General features: G+C 40.8%; 1 protein-coding gene across 1 annotated transcript in view; it reads left to right on the top strand.

Annotated features, from left to right (window-relative positions):
• Positions 1-4,078: 4,078 nt before the first annotated feature.
• The window catches only part of LOC118419501 (dachshund homolog 1-like), a gene marked incomplete in the record, with an annotated part of 57,393 nt that continues 44,674 nt past the window's right edge, over positions 4,079-16,797 (top strand). The window contains 2 exon segments of the mRNA XM_035825907.1: positions 4,079-4,632; positions 4,939-5,195. Coding sequence (XP_035681800.1) covers positions 4,450-4,632; positions 4,939-5,195 — 440 coding nt within the window.

Raw genomic sequence — 16,797 nt, 5'->3', positions numbered from 1 at the left:
CCGAATGGTGTAGCGATTACATCAATCATTACACCGGAGGCTTCTCTCACACAGATAGACAAGGGCAGACGGATGATACAGCACAGCCTGGAAGCATTTTGCAAGCTGGAAGCAAGTTGGCTTAGAGTTTATGCACTGTTTTTCTCTTATCCGTTCATCAGCGCAGCCTCTCTCAAACTAAGGAGGTTATAGTAATTGATGCTCAAACCAAACAACTGATGAACAATAGTCTGGCAGCAGGCTTCGACGCTCAGCTGCACAGATGTACAGCACTGAACACATTGTCTTGAGTATACCCTCTTTTCTTTAGTTTTCGCCTACTTTAAATTACTACTACTATAATACTAGTATACTATACTATACAACAAACTACAGGGCAATGACTTGATAATATTTTTAGTAGCGCACTTTTTTCACTTTCCCATCACTACAAAAGACTTACAAAACTCTGACATTGAGCCGTTGTACATCTGCTCGGAGATTATGATGCAGGTCGACTGTGGGTCAGGACACTAACTTTTCACTCTTCGGCTACTATAAGCTAATAATGATAATAAAGGATTTACAAAATCACGCATAAAACAGTGAGACTGAGTCGGTATACAACTGCTTGAAAACTACGATACCGTGAGGGTCGACTGGGGGTCAGGACTCAAACTTTTTAACGACTGTACAAGTGTAAAACGACAAAGACAGTCCTGTCCATCCCACAAACGAGGCGCCGCGCGTGACTTTTATGAGGAGAGACTGCCACGAACAGATACGGACTGGCTCCTCTGACAGAGAATAATGCGTTTATCTCGCAAAGTAACCGTCTTTCATATAAACCGATCAAAGCCATTAAAGTCGGAATAAACCCGACATCTGTCTTCATTGACCTCTGCTGTCTAGATTAGAGCAGATACCAAAAACGTATGTATTCCTATAACATGTACATAAACATCATAGTCGCTCGTCAGTACTACATTGTAATATGTATATAGTCAAGGAGGTAACTTCACAGATGTATGTAAAGATACGGCCGCGTGGCGCGTTGGTACACCCGATCCCTCGATCTCGGAAGTTAAGCAACGCGACGGTCCGGACAGTGCTTTCCACGAAATCGTCTTCCGGGAGGGACGTAAAACGGGGGTCCCGTGCTCGAGGAGGTGCCTCGACCACGTTAATCAGCCTCATTACTCATAATGGGTACCTACTGGCTGGCAAAATACACCTGGTGATTATTATATCTATTAAGGAGGTAACGTTAACAATCCTTAAAAAGATTCAAAGAGAACATTTTGAGGAACCGAATGTTATAGTCCCCACTATCAAGATCGCTAAGGAAGGTATGCCTACTAATCCTAGTATGTGTAGCTACCATGATAGCAGCTAATTGTCAGTATTAGATATGTATATACTCACGGGTATAACCGTTAGCACAAAGGAAATATTTTTGGAACCGAAATGTGCAGAGATTTATCTATGTAGGTCAGACGGTGCCCCGTGACCCCTGGGTGTCTAGGGCAAAACCCCGACTTCTAACCCCACAAAAGACGGGTCTATTGATAATATAGACTTTTTTCTTTCAAATTCATGAAACCTAAAAACCTCAACTAGACTCAAATTCAAGGATCGCTATTATGAAGCATGCCACGACCACGGATGAACTAGATATCACACATATTTGAACTCCCTAGTGGAAAAACGCGCCACATTCCAACTGTCAACCCCTATCAGTTTCAGGCCAGAACAGATGAAATAAGTACATTATGACTATTTGCCTTTCCAATATGTGCCTATAAAACCAATAAGGTTTTAGAAAGACAAAAGAAAATATTTCCGTCAAACGTTGAAAACAGAAATCATCATTATTTGTATAGCAGAAATAAAACGCGCGAAAGAGCGAAACATTTGACAAAAGAGAATCGCATAATTCCTATGCCTTTACGATTGACCGATATGTTTTGCCCCCATTTCCTAAACTGTCCTCTCTTCTCTCCCAGCTAACCAATTATGACTAACTGAATTGCGACTGTCAAAGACCATTACTTACGCTCATTTCTCATTTCTACTCCGACCCGAACACCACTGAAATACTCTTGCCTTTCCTCCCCGACAATTCTACATCTAAAAATCTATATATCAACTTTAAATTGTACTTTTCTGTCCCTAAAGCGCATCCGGTACGCATATTCCCCTGTATTTGACTTTCTGAGTTAACGTATTTTTGATACAGTTGTTCCTGCGTGCCCTAATTCCTCGACGGTCGATTCTCAGAAATTCGATGGGCTGCCAAAATAGTCGAAACCACTCCTGAAAATTGGCTTTGCGTCCATTAAAGGCCTTTTCTTGAATCACTGAAACAATCAATACATATGCAGGCCTTTCTCCCTCATCATCTCCCCATAGCAACTCACACGTAATCTTTCATTTCCTTCCTTTAAATGCGTTCTTTATTGTCGGAGTAACCGTTATTATATCTCTTCTTAGTTGTTCAATGACCTAGAGATTGTGAAAGAAGATAATATCACAGGGAGAGACGGACGGTTTTTGCGGTGCCGCGCGCTGGGGAATGGGAGTATGCAGTATTTATGTACTCTAATGGTTTATAATATTCCCATCAATAATTCACCAACCCCGGGACGCAGACAGGATCGGGAGCTGATGGAGATTTATCGAAACTTTCCTCCGTAAATGCAGAGATTATTAAATGTTTTGGAGAGAGAAATCCGTTAGACTTCTGACGGGGCGAATCGAAGGATAACCGCTGAAGGGTAAAGGGTGATTCGCACATAACTCTATTCACAAACGCCCTCTGAGTCTTTAAGTTAGGCGGAAGGGAAACTGAAAGCATAATACACTTGTAGTTTCTATTTTAGGTCAACATTTAAACCTACATTAAATGTAATGTACAGAAAGGACATGAAAAGTTGAAAGAGATTTTTTTCTAGTTTAGAAAAACTACCGAGATGCAAAAATAGAATAGGAATTAGTAAATATTAATTTGAATAAAAAATGTCTTAAGTTTCACATCTGTGTAAAGTTTTAATGTAATTGCTTACTGAGACCATCAAAGGTTTATACAAAACTACAAACTGAGAAATGTGTCGGATTGTTCCCATCTTTTACTTCAATGCACAATTTGTCGCCTTCAGCATTATGGTTTCTTCAGATAGGATGCCTGCTTATTTATATAGATTTTTCCCGTTTAATCTGTCACGGGCAAGCTCCTTCCCGCCATCGTCACATCCGACACACTTCAAAGTAGATCCGGTCAAAAACAGGAAAGAATCAAGCCGCTTGTCCCGCGCCGCTGACGCGCCGAGTCCGTATCGCCCTCAACACGCGCGCCGATAAATGCCCACAATAATCCGCGAAATTACCTCAAAAGAAATGAATAATAAAAAATACAGCATATAAAAACATTCCCGTCCGCAGCGGACGCGAGGAATGGATGACTGAATAATGATTCGGACAGCTGCCGCCGCCACATATTTAGAGCCTGATTTCTTTGATAGACTACAGCGCGAAACCTTCTATTCTACTTTATACACAACGCGCGGAAAGAAAGAAATACATTTGTATGATCACTGCTACGCATTGAGAAACTGTTAAACCCCTACACTTCGATGCGTGCGTGTAGCTATATGTATATATCTCTCTCAGCGCCAGAATATGTTGAAAGAAGCTACGGTACATTGACTATCCGTCCTATAAAAGGCAGGCCTGCAGCAATCCTTCAATCAGAACTGAGCGTTAATGCAACCCGCCAATCAGCAATGGCAGAAATTCTGTCATTGCGATTGTTAGAGTATTGCCGGTTGGAGCAGAGCCCCAAACAGTGATGTTTGGGCTTATCTAATACAGCGTTTTGGTTTGAATTTCTTTGTTATGTTTCATTCAAAACTACAAACGCATTAGTTTAAAAGCTATGTAGTGATAGGAATTGGTGTAAAAAATTCTAGATAAGATGTTGAAAGAAAGAGGACTACCTTTTGTGCTAATTTTGTGGCAGGTATGAGGAAAAGAAATCGTTGTTATTTTTGTGCAAGTGAACCGGAGTATTTAGTTGGCGCGTAAGCCCCGCCCCCTCACTCAGCTGTGACCCATGCGAGTTGGAAGTGTTTGCGCCGCGTGCGAGTGTGTACGTTCTCTCGTCTCTACCCTCTCCGTCCTGGCGCCGCCTTCAAGCGACGTTACGTCCGCCGAACGAGCGTCACCTGCGTCCACACCTTGACGTCGACGCCGCCACGTGAGCCTGCGAACGCTACGGACTCTCCCAGCGGCGGATTTGAACTGTTTTCTTCGAAGGGAACACACAACTCGGAGACCGATCCTCGTACGGGCCGTCCCGTACGTAGCAGGGGTTCAGTCAGTTGTGTTCGCCCGCGAGCACAGCTGCTTTTTCACGGATATTATCGTGTTTCAAGCGACCGCTCGCCCTGTGAGACTTTCCCCGGGACGCCGATGGCAACGCAGCCGAGCCCTCCTCTCCCCTCGCCCGGGCATGGTCACGGGCTGAGCCCGCCACAAGTGGCCTCCCCGCTCGGGCTCTTCAAACTGGACAAGCCGGCGTACAGCACGCCTCCGCCCGCCGAGAACACGCCGGCCAACAACGTCTGCAGGATGATCGACTATAGGGGCGCCAAGGTACGAACTTCACACCAACACAACTTCCCTCTATTTCTAAATCTTAAACCTCCTAGTTCTTTGCCAATCGGTTGTCAAATGTTTCTTTTATTCAGAGTCATTATTTGCGCATATATTTTTGTTCTCACTTTTGTCTGATTGTCTTCTTGTCGTGAAAGTCAAGTTCGTGCCTTGCGGCGTGCGAAAGAATTACAACCCAAGAAACATAACAAAACACGAATATTTCTATCAAAAAGTCTGGTCTTCTCAGAAAGCTCATCCCTCTAAAAACTTAAAATCTTGATCGTCTTTTCTGTCGTTTTCTAGGTCGCAGCCTTCACCGTGGACGGGAGAGAAGTGATCTGCCTTCCGCAAGCCTTCGACCTGTTCCTGAAGCACCTCGTCGGCGGCCTGCACACGGTGTACACCAAGCTCAAGCGCCTGGACATCACCCCCGTGGTCTGCAACGTGGAGCAGGTACGGATCCTTCGGGGCCTCGGCGCGATCCAGCCGGGCGTCAACCGCTGCAAGCTCCTCAGCAAGGAGGAGTTCGACGTCCTGTACGAAGACTGCACAAATTCCAGGTAAGAGAGAGAGACCGAGAGAAAAATAATTATGATGAAGACCTTTATTGCACATTTTTGTCACACCGGGCTAAGTACAGACATACAAGACATATTGAAAAGATACAGTTAACAGATAAAGATACAAAACTTATCAGACTATTTAGAATTGCTGGATAAATTCAACTTCTTCTCGCTTTTCTGTTATACTTATAGTGAATAACACCAACGTTTAGAAGCAACAAGGTAGAACGTGAACCTGCACCGCACAGGTGTTTGTGTTTCCACGTGATTTATGTTACGTGAACTTGACGCTATTGTACTCGCCGTTTCTGGTTCAATGGAAGATCGTAAAATACGGCGTTAGCGTCAACAGACCGCGGTGTAAAAAGTTTTGTGTCCGTGATAACGGGCCGGATTTTATGTCGATTTTGTCATAAATTACGACGAGCGAATTGTACAGCTTTATGAATACAAATGTTTTTCTACGTATGCTCTTGAAATGTCAAGTGACAATAATGCTATATTTATCTGCCGATATCAAAGAAAGCAAACTCCTAGAAATTAACGGGGATACAATGTGGTTGATTTTGATATGAAAAGGTCTTGTCGTCTTTTCCGTCGTCCGCGCGCTTCAATAACTGACATCAAAAACACCCGAAACAATTCTTACGTCTGTCAAAATAAGTGTTAGTTATTTTAAGTTATTATTCTTTCAAGAGAAGGAATTTCGACCTCTTTGGAACATCTGGACTCTATTTTTCATGCATTAATGCTCCAGCCGAGAGAGATCAGTAGCGCTATAAAATATGTCCCGTCGCTGGCCGGTGTGTGTGTGGGTGACACCGCCGGTCGGCACTGTTCTCATGAGTGCTGTTTGTATACAGTCATAACAAACGTCCATTTCTCCTCATTTCCTACCATCCACACGACTCGTGTGTGTGTTAGTGTTTCTCTTATAGAGCTTGTTATCGTTCACTTCACCATAATCTACGGGCCACGGGCACAAGCTGCTACGAAAATCCTTGAATGAAACTTCACGTAGACGATTTAAGACGAACGCACCTCCACGGTCCAACTTTTTGTCTGTAAACGTCAGTTCAATGATAAAAAAGAAAGTTGTTTTCTACATTTGAATGCTAGAAATGTTTCTGGTCGACGGTCAATAAAATTCCGCTCGGAATTGTTCCGGTAGCTATGCATCAAGAGAAGTATTTGGGTCACTCCATTGGAAAATTGTCCCGTGTTCGCGACCGGCTCTGAGTGTAATACGTCCTGGGCCGAAGTGTATATTTGACGTGTGGATTGCCGTATTTGCTCCGTACGCGTAGCAAGAAAAACTTCCATGGCCTTGCCATCATCTATACCTCGTGTTTTAGAATTAGCATGCCTTTTTTCTGGCTAAATTCACTAGGCTAAAAGCTTCACAGGCGGTTTGTTTTTCCAAGTGCGCCGCCCAGAAAATGGACGCAGTCTCTAATTGCGAACGATAATAATTCACCAACGACCTCAAATGCCACCCGATTGAAAAGAGCTGTGACGATTCGTCCTCGGGCTCGCTTCTTTTGTTATTTATTCGATTCCTTTCTCCGCGGTTGGCTTGAAGTGTTTGTAGAAAGGTTTCGTGAGGCTTTGAAGACAAAATTGGGGACTAGAACAGGGGTAACCCCCACAATCGCTGCAATTTTCCTGTCCCCGCTGGTTGAAAGCCCCGTTTCTCAGAATAATTCCTACAATTGTGATAACAGATAATGCTCCTGTGCCAAACAATTTTGGGCGTTGTATTTTTCAAGAGCCCACTTTGCATGCATACATAGGGTCTAGTGACCTGGAAGAATTGACTTTAGTTTAGAATAAACGTTTCAGCCATGAAGGTGTAGTCTGCAATAGTTTAAACATCTGTCACCTCCAAGACATCTGTCTAATTTATTCAACCACAATTGTAGAAAATACCATCATTTGTATATTTCTTACGAGAAAGAAGTTTTTATCTTTATTTTGAGACAGCCAGTTTGGGTAGTGGGATAACATTAAGGTGGTAAGTGATAAACACACCATTAAGGAAATTACCCACCCCTATCAACAGTGGCATGTATTTGTATTTCTACCATTGGTCATTACAATTGTCATCTGTCCACAATGGGAACAGTTTTGTGGGGTGTGAAAGCTGGGATAGGGGGAGTCGCCCATACCGTCTGGGGTAGACACTTTGGTGCCAGGCGCGAGTGTGATCGGATAGATTTTCACAGCTTTTATTTGCCAGTGTAGATAAGAGAAAAATGAGCAAATGGACAATATCAACAATTGTATGCTTTAATTGTACAATTGTACAATTTCTTTACAAATTATTCTTTATGCATAGTAAATTTCTCGAAATGTTATTGTTCTTTAATGCAGACTGGTAGCTCTCTGCATGCAGTCATTTCGTTATTTGGTAATCTTTCCATTAATCAATAGATTCAACAGAGCAGATAGCTCATTTGAAATCAGGAAATTTCCAATTTGACATTAGACTGTGTCTATTAAATAATTGGACTCAAACATTTGTCGGCAGTCTGTTGCTGCTTTTTATTCACTTATTTCTACCTTTCTTTTTTTTCGTTTTCAGTAGTTCTGGTTTCTAAGGCAGTGTGATTTGTTGGTGAGGAATGTAATGACAATTGTGTTTGAGTAGCCATATAAATGCCAGTGTTGGTTATAGCACCCTCGTGCCAGGGTGTGCCGAGCGGTATCAGCCATCGGCCCTCTTCACAGCATTTTATGGCCTTGTTTTTCACAGATGAGTTCGAACAAAACAGGCAATCTGGGGTTAGTGGGGCAAAAAGGTGCCAAGTTGTCTCCTTTCTTCACAGCTAGTGGAACAAGAAAGTGATTTGTAACTATTCAGTTTCCAGTATTGCCTTGCCATTGGAATTGAAATATTTGTTTGTATAAATGTGTTCGAACAAAACAGGCAATATGGGGTTAGTGGGGCAAAAAGGTACCAACTTGTCTCCTTTCACGGCTAGTGGAACAATTCACCCAAGAAAGTTTAGACTGGACAGTGGAAGGATTTGGAGATGTGTAATTTCCAGTATTGCTTTGCCATTGGAATTGAAATATTTATTTAATTTTATTTATTTATTTTTGTATGTGTGAAAAAAAGTTACATTTTTTTTGCCAGATAAACTAATGTAGTAGAAATAATAAAAGGTTAGATCCATGACCTATCTGAATCCCGTTGAGATCATGGCATGTACAATTTGCCATTTGCCTTGGAATAATTCATCTCAGTAGTTTGCTATACTCATGCATTAATGCAGTGTAATGTAGCTATACTGAATCCAAAGTGCGCAATTATAGTTGATGATAGAATCAGTCATTTGTATGCGAAAAGGAGGATTTATATTACACAGGATAAGCAGAGCTGTCTGTTGTTGTTTGGGGAAATCCTAGCCAGGGGAGTGTGTATTGATTTGTTTTCTGATTTAGATTTAGATTTCGAGATAAAATTCAAGACATGATTAAAAGGAGACAAAGACCTGTCCATCATTTGTAACAAAAGCTGGGGGATCAGAATTGGAAGAAATTGCAACATTGAAAGAAAAGAAAAGAAAACGCAACATTGCACACAACTGCTCACCAATCCCACAAAGGCTACTATATTATAAGAATAGGAGCAGTACTGACATCTGATTCATAAGATAAGTATTAGATTTTTTCTCACAGATGTAAAAATTCATTTCCAAGTAAAAAAAGTATCCAAATGCCTGTTTTAAGATTCCATCAGTGCAAGGATCTGTGTTACGAAGACTGAAGAAATTCCAACCGCACATTATTCTATACAGTGTACTACAACAGAAGTATTGACATTTGCTTATACTCTATTCTTAGAACTTTAAGATTTTTTCGCAGATGTAAAAATTCATTTTCATGAGCAAATGTATCAGGAGGTAGTTTTTTTTAGATTCCATCTGTGTTAAGAAGATTGATGAAATCTCTTCAATCAAAGCACAGAAAGTTATCCCCACCCTACATTACAACATCATCACAACAGAAGTATTGACATTAATGATTTGCTTCGTGACTCTATTCTTAAAACTTAATAGAAATATTTTCTGAAGACGTTAGAATTCATTTCTATCTGTATGCTGCATGTTTTTGGACTTCATCTGTTAAGACTAAAGAAGTCTGCACAAAGAACAGAAATTACTCAGGCTCTCTCCCGAGTATTACATTTGTAGTTGTACCACAGCATTCTACAATGGTTGAGTATTGACAACTGTTCCTGAAGTGTTCAATTTTCCCCACAGACATAAAAATTCATTTAACCAAGAATACTCTCGTTTTGGGATTTCATTTATTAGACTGACGAAGTCTCCACATATAGCAGATATAGCTCAGAGGCTCTCTCCTTAGTATTACACTTGTACCATACTCAAGCATTGACAACTGCTCCCAAAGTGTGCAGTTTTTTCCCACAGATGTAAGAATTCATTTGACCAGGAAAAGTATCCGGATGCATGTTTGTATTCCATCTGCGAGGGTAATTAGCAAACCCCGAAGTGTTCCGGCCAAGCGGCTTAGTGCGGGGTGTTTTTGCGAGCTCCAGTTGCCCCGCTTTTGTGAGCTTTCCATTTGCCGGAGATTCTGTTTCATTGTGTGTTATTTGCATTGCATTAGGAAGAAACATTAAGAAGTCTAAATGCTGGGCTCCATTAGCGAGCTTGGAGAGTGGGATATATTTACCACCGGGGGAAGAAAGAGCTCTTTGTGTGATTGCCTCGGCAGATCCAATTCAACAGATTTGATTTCAGACATACATTTATGGGACAGGCAGACAGGGGAACATTTGTGCGCCCTCCTTTTTGTTCCTCTGCGGAAATAAAATCCCGAATTTAGGAGATGAAAGCAGGGGGTACTTTGGCCGGCATTGTGAGGCGTCGATGGCTTCTTTTGATATTAGAAGTCATCCCGACATTTATTGCATAATTTGTGGATGACGTACAAAGGAAAATGAAATCACGAAAGCACTCGTTACAAGTTGAATGGGCCGACTGTCAAGCCGGAGAGGATGTATAAGGCTGATATAAAAGTTTTCAATAGACTGAGTCGGAGCGGAGAGAAAACATATCTTTACAGCACAGTTTTATGGATGTAATATTTCTCTTACTTCTAGTCAACTAGTGGCTGCTTTTCGATAGCATTATAGCATTTGTAGGCCTTTTCAATGTCACAGCACAAACGTACAGTCGTAATGTAGAAACGTACAGTCGTAATAATAAAGCAAAATGTCATTCACAATGTCCTTGCCAGTAAAATGAAGGGTCTGCTTTTGGCCATGTTATGAGTGCATATGCTGATGATATTATTTGGTACTTCATCATTGGATTAATGGCTTAAAATAAGCTTGGTTTTGATGTTTATTTCACTCGTTTTGTGTCACTTAAGTATGTCATACGGTGAAAAAAATGCGCCGAGACATAAAGTTACAAAATTGTGCTATGAGCCTATGACCAGTGTTGTGTCTTCAGCTTTAAATTTTTTTCCTGTCTCACTCATTGATTGTTAGACCTGTTTTTTTATAAATTTTTGTTATTGAATCTGTCTTTCGAATAACTAATTTTCATCAGTATGATATCAGTCTGGAGGACACGGAGAATTTTCTTACATGCCAACAAGAAAATTTCCATCACTGGACAGAGGGATGGGTCTTGGAGATAGTCCTGGCCAAGATCTACAAAACAAGTGAATATTCAATATAGCTATAGAACAAGCCAATGCTTTGCTTAGTACATTTGTAGTAATATAACCGATTTGAATACCGAGATCTCCTTCCCCGTCCTTTCCTGCCAGAATTTTTTGGTCACGCCAGTCAGCATCTCAATGGGCAAAATTCAAACACCCGGGCCCTGGGGGGAAACAAATGCCCCGAAACGCTGCAAATTAATGAGATAAGGAAAGATCGATGATTCTGGCCTCGTTTACCGGAGATGAGCCGACGCTATTAGCCTGTCATTGGCACGATTCTCCATCCTCCAGCCCGAAGGTGATAGCATGACTTTTTTTTTTCACTCGATGCGCATAAATTAAACATTTGAAAGGCGATAATGCAGGGGCAGTCAGGAGTCAGCTATTCCCTGAGTGCGACGGTTCTGCAACGTTTATTTCGCCTGTCAATCTGGGAAAGGCTGAGTGTTAGGGCTGGAGGGAGGATTCCTATTGGCAAGAGTTTGTCCCTCAAAAAACTGGAGGTTGATCTTAATCTTCAAGCAGATGTATGGTGTCAATTGTTTTTTCTTCATTTTTGTTTCACTCCACTTTTCCTTGGTTTGTATATTTTCAAATAACATCACAGTCGAAACTGTTAAAGAAGGCTATTCAAGGGCCTATTAAATCTGGTCTATATGGAGACTGGTCAGTTTAGAGAGATCCTTAATCAATGCTTGTGTCAATTAAGAAAAATTATCAGGGGACCATCTAAAAGTAGTGACATTGACCAGGTGGTCCTTAAGAGGTGGTCACTGTATATAGGTTTGCCTGTACCAAAGTTTTTCCACTTGATGCCACAGATTACATAATTTAATTTGATTTATTGGAAAATGTGACAAATACATTACACAGACTCACAGGCAGCATTGCTGATAATAGAGTCTACAAGCAGGGACAAATACAAATACACAAGAATGAAAATTATAATGCTACACATTACTGGCATATCTAAGAACTAACAGCATATCTGACAAGTTAGTCTAAGATTTCGTATACCGGTACAACACATTTGAATCACTTGTAGTTGTAAGACGTTGGAAACAAGTCAAGAGACAACCAAGGCCAGACGTCTGCTTTGAGATTCTCAGATTTGATTGCCATCTAAAAGTAATGACATTGGCCAGGTGGTCACATGTACAGGTTTGCCTGTAGTACCAAAGTTGATGCTTTGGGTTACGTATGCAACCACACATTTGAAGCACTTGTATTAGTTGTAAGACGTTGGAAACAAGTCAAAAGACAACCAAGGCTACACGCATGCTTTGACTTGAGATTCTCAGATTTGATTGCTGCAACAGAGGGACATGAATCCTACAGGTAGCATTGGAATGACAGCGTGTGGCGCACCCAGGAGCAGGTGTAACTGTAGCTTTTATTGGAAACGATAACCGCTGTGACAGTGTTGTTGGCAGCGTTGTCGTCAGGAGGTTCTAGTAACCGAAACGTTCGCTCACGATCTTTGCCCTGGAGACAAATAAGATTTTCGACGATTGATTTTTGTACACTTAATAGGTGTGTTCGCGAAAACAACCATGTCAAATAACGCTTAAAGATATTCTGTTGATTTATGATTTTCAAGAAAAGAGATAGTGGCAAGGTACCCAAAGAAAATTTCATAGACGTGCACAAACAAGAAATGGAAAAAGTCATCCTAGTCATTATGTTTATAAATGTATGAAGTGTTAAATTATAGGGTACTCTTGACTAAGGTTTCAAATATAGTTTTATCTTGTGTTTGGCTCATAAAAGTCTTCGGGGTTGTTAAAACAAGGTGCCCACTGGCGAGTGTGGGCCACAAATGTAAAAATAAGTCCCTCTGACAAATGTAACGACGGCCATTTATTATTTATAGTGGCAATTTACGGGTCGGAGGCCTTGGTTTCCAAGTCGGGTGTGGATTGGGTAACTATTTTAGCTCCAAATATCCCCTGCTCTGCAAATAATGATAAGCGGCCCAGTGTTTGGAGAGGTGCTTTAAATTGTTTAGGGATGAAAAATGGATTCAAATGTATTTTTCCTAATCGGGCGCGCGGCTGTCAAGACAGATAAAAATCCCGCCTGCATAATAAATGAAGTTGTGCAAGTCAAATACAATTAGGGACAGAGCAATTTCTCCACTTGTTTGTGTCTTACTCAAATGTGTTTGAGCGTCGGGGACGGGGTAACTAGGATGCGAACGGCGGAATCCTGGTTGAACATTTCTCAGGGAGATTTAAAACTGCCTTTGCTTTTGGGAACTGTCACCTAATGGCATGTATAACGAATGGCACTCAGTTCATATAACATCAAAGGCCTGTATATGTAAACGGGGCCTCCCAAAAGTAGGTCTCTCGCTCCGTAGCCTTTGCCGCGAGGTTTGCGGTTTGTAGGGTTTATCGAACATGGGTGTTCACAAAGGGGGCTGCACTCGTTACAGATGGGAGTATTTGACTTCCTTACACGGCGCTAATGAGCTGACGTTAGCCCGACCCTTGCCAGGAACTCTTCAGAACCAGAAATCAAAACATCTTTATGGCTGTCGATGTTGGGTCAGCTGAAGGCAAACATAGCACAGTCGCCAGTGTTGGCAGGGAATAAGAGTTTATATTTGAGATTTACCTTTTAAAGGGACAATTAGCGCTGCGCGCTGGAAAGGGTTGTGACAATGATGTTTACCCTTTTCGGGATTTAAAGGTATCGGTTACATGTGATGTATTTTCTGCATTAGCACTACCATTAGTCTCTATTTGTAAAGATACTGAGAAGCAAAAAATCCAATTATTTTCATCAAGTTTAACTTGTTACCAAATGTACAGTTGGTGATAACATGACATTGAAAGAGAATGTTTCTTATAATTCTATTTCTGTTATGACATCTACAGTTGGCAAAATTACAGTTGGATTTATGGATTATTCCCAATTTCTTTGTGAATCTTAAGTTGTTTTTGTTTTCTTTTCATGAGCTTGATAGTGAGTGTTTTCAATTCAGTACTGACAGTAATGCCATTTTTCTTCTACCCCCGACATGGTATGCTAAGGATTGAAAGATTAAAATAGTCAAGCAGGATTATGGAAATTCTAGTTTTCCGTACAAAGATCGCAGGGACAATAGTTTCTTTTCTACCCATTCACCCTCAGACAGGTGCTGACTGCTGCAACCTTTGGTAGCTGATTCTTTCCGCTTGGAGGGAAAGGGTACAGTTCTGACATATGCCTTTATCCGTACCAACGCCCCAGTGCATATTTCAACTCCGGCAGTAAAAGATACAACTCTTGCGCATTGTTCCAAACCAACACATTCTATCCAGCTTTATTAGTGCCTTATTTGGGCAACACACAGATAAAGACAAGATTAGGACAATTTTGTTATCAGCAGTTTGATCATATTTGGCAGCCTGTAGGGTGGAGTGCTGATAGAGATCTGGAGATAGTAATTTTTGTGTCCGTAAAAGTCAAGACAATTGTGTCAGCCAGATGAGTGTATCCATTGGTATTTATCGAAAGCCTGAGCATTGTTCCAAACCAATACGTTCTATCCAGCTTTATACTTATAGTATACCTTATTTGGGTAACACACAGATAAAGACAAGATTAGGACAATTCTCTTATCAGGAGTTGATCATATTTGGCAGTCTGTAGGGTGGAGCGCTGGTAGGAGAGATCTGGTGATAGTAATTTTTGTGTCTGTAAAAGTCAAGACAATTGTGTCAGCCAGCTGAGTGTATCCATTGGTATTTATCGAAAACCTGAGCATTATTCCAAACCAACACATTCTATCCAGCTTTATAGTATACCTTATTTGGACAGCACACAGATAAAGACAAGATTAGGACAATTTTGTTATCAGTAGTTTGATCATATTTGGCAGTCTTTAGACTCCAGGTCTTACAGGGGGAGATCTGGAGATAGTAATTTTTGTGTCTGTAAAAGCAAGGCTGATAAAAGCTCCTTGGTAAAAGTCAAGACAATTGTGTGAGCCAGCTGAGTGTATCCATTGGTATTTATCGAAAACCTGTCCTGACCTGCGGTGACCTCGCCTGTGGTGATGTCAAATTTTTCTGACAGCTGTGCTCCCTTGTTGTTAGGCGGGTTTAGAGTAGCGTTGAGAGGGTTCGTTACATTTGGCAGGCAAAATCTAACCTTTAAAGATATGAATCTTTGATTACAGATCATTGATCTTTTTTGCTGCTTTTGCCATTTTTAGAATGTGCTTGCTTCACTTGTGGAGAAACATTTTCTGACTTTGGCAACCAAACCTAGTAAAAGTAACATTTAACTTCAGCTTGTCTTTTTTGTCCTGTAAATCTAACCTTTAAAGATACAAATCTTTGATTACAGATTGTTTCTTGGTTGCTTTTTGTAGATATTTCAACTGCAATGTGAAGTGCACTGTATGCCGCTATTGAGTGATAATGTTAGTTTAGTACACTAGTTCAGATATTTTTTAGTTGACAGTGATGTCTATTAGCAAAGCGTATGGGGAATAACTAATGTAGCCATAATCATTTAGAAGTATTTGACTTGGCAACATGCTGTTTTCGGTAGCAAGCCCTTGAACTCTACTGCAAAAGGGTACAACACCAGTCACTTTACATTCGCAAAGTCATTTCCCACATTTGGGGGCACCATGTGTGAACCCCACATATCTGATTCACTGAATGTGGAGTTACGTTTCACATGTCATTCAAAAGGGCAACCTTCAGTTCAATTATTACAGTTAGTACCTAATTTCTGTCAGAATGTACAATATTTTTACAGAAAAGATATTTGACACAAATTTTAATGACTTTGGCACAAATAAAAATGTCTTTCTTTATGATTAGTTTTCTTGATTTAGATACACATTTTAGTATTTTTATACTGTGCCTTGGTTCTTGACATCTTACTAGTGTTTAATGGTAATGACAATGACGACGATGATGACATTGACAATTATCTTAATTGCATACCTATGCCCAACATGGGCTAAATGCACTCAGTTAAATAACTTACAGTAGAAGTGTAGAAAGATAAATGTTACAAGTACAGGGTCTCTTCCCTCTTCTTGAAACGTGAGAAGACAAATTAAGGTAGTTTTTCCATCATATAGTAGTCTTAAGTCTGAACGTATGTGAACATTTTGTCCTTTGTTTAATGATTTAAGAATGGCTGTAATCAAGCTCTGTTTCTATCTATTAGAGAGTCAGGAAACAGCAAAGTCCCAAGGCAAGGTTTGCAATGTCTAACCTTTCAACACAGGGTGGGCATGACATTTGGAGTGCCCTGCTTTGGCACAACCACATTTTCCAGTAGATTGTTTCTTTCCGACTCATTTAGTCAGACTCTGTTTAGCCTGGTTACAGTCACACTCAGATCCCATTACTAATGGTTCTATCTCGTTTTGTGCTTAATGAGTTCAGTGTATAAGCTTTCCTCCCTGTTGTATGATGTTACAGGCAATGCCAATGTTTGTTAGCCTCTAACAGGCTCTGTGGATTGCTAGTCAAATAGTAGAAATTGGACTTACTAATAAAGGGGAATAGTATGCTAGGGAAGTCGGCTAGCCAGAGAGGTCAATACATGACCGTGGTTACCTAGCATACTATTCCCTCTATTAGTATTAGTGCAATTTCTACTATTGCACTAGCGATCCGAGGAGCCTGGTGAAGGGTAATCATTCGTACTCTTTGGCTTAAGTTTTGTATGATCTCCTTGCTAGAATGCTCAATTTTGTTTTCAAGTGTTAACTTGACAGCGATACAATAGGTCCTGGAGAGAATAAAAGAAAAGCTGAAGCCATATGACAGTTCAGTACAATGTTGTCTCTCAAGCCAGTCAAGGCATCATTTGTACTCTATCTTAGGCTAACGTTTTGTATGATCTTGCTAGAATGCTCAATTTTGTTTTCAAGTGC

This window comes from Branchiostoma floridae, chromosome 7 (genome assembly GCF_000003815.2).
Source record: "Branchiostoma floridae strain S238N-H82 chromosome 7, Bfl_VNyyK, whole genome shotgun sequence".
NCBI classification, from domain to species: domain Eukaryota; kingdom Metazoa; phylum Chordata; class Leptocardii; order Amphioxiformes; family Branchiostomatidae; genus Branchiostoma; species Branchiostoma floridae.
This window is presented reverse-complemented; position numbering and strand designations above follow the sequence as displayed.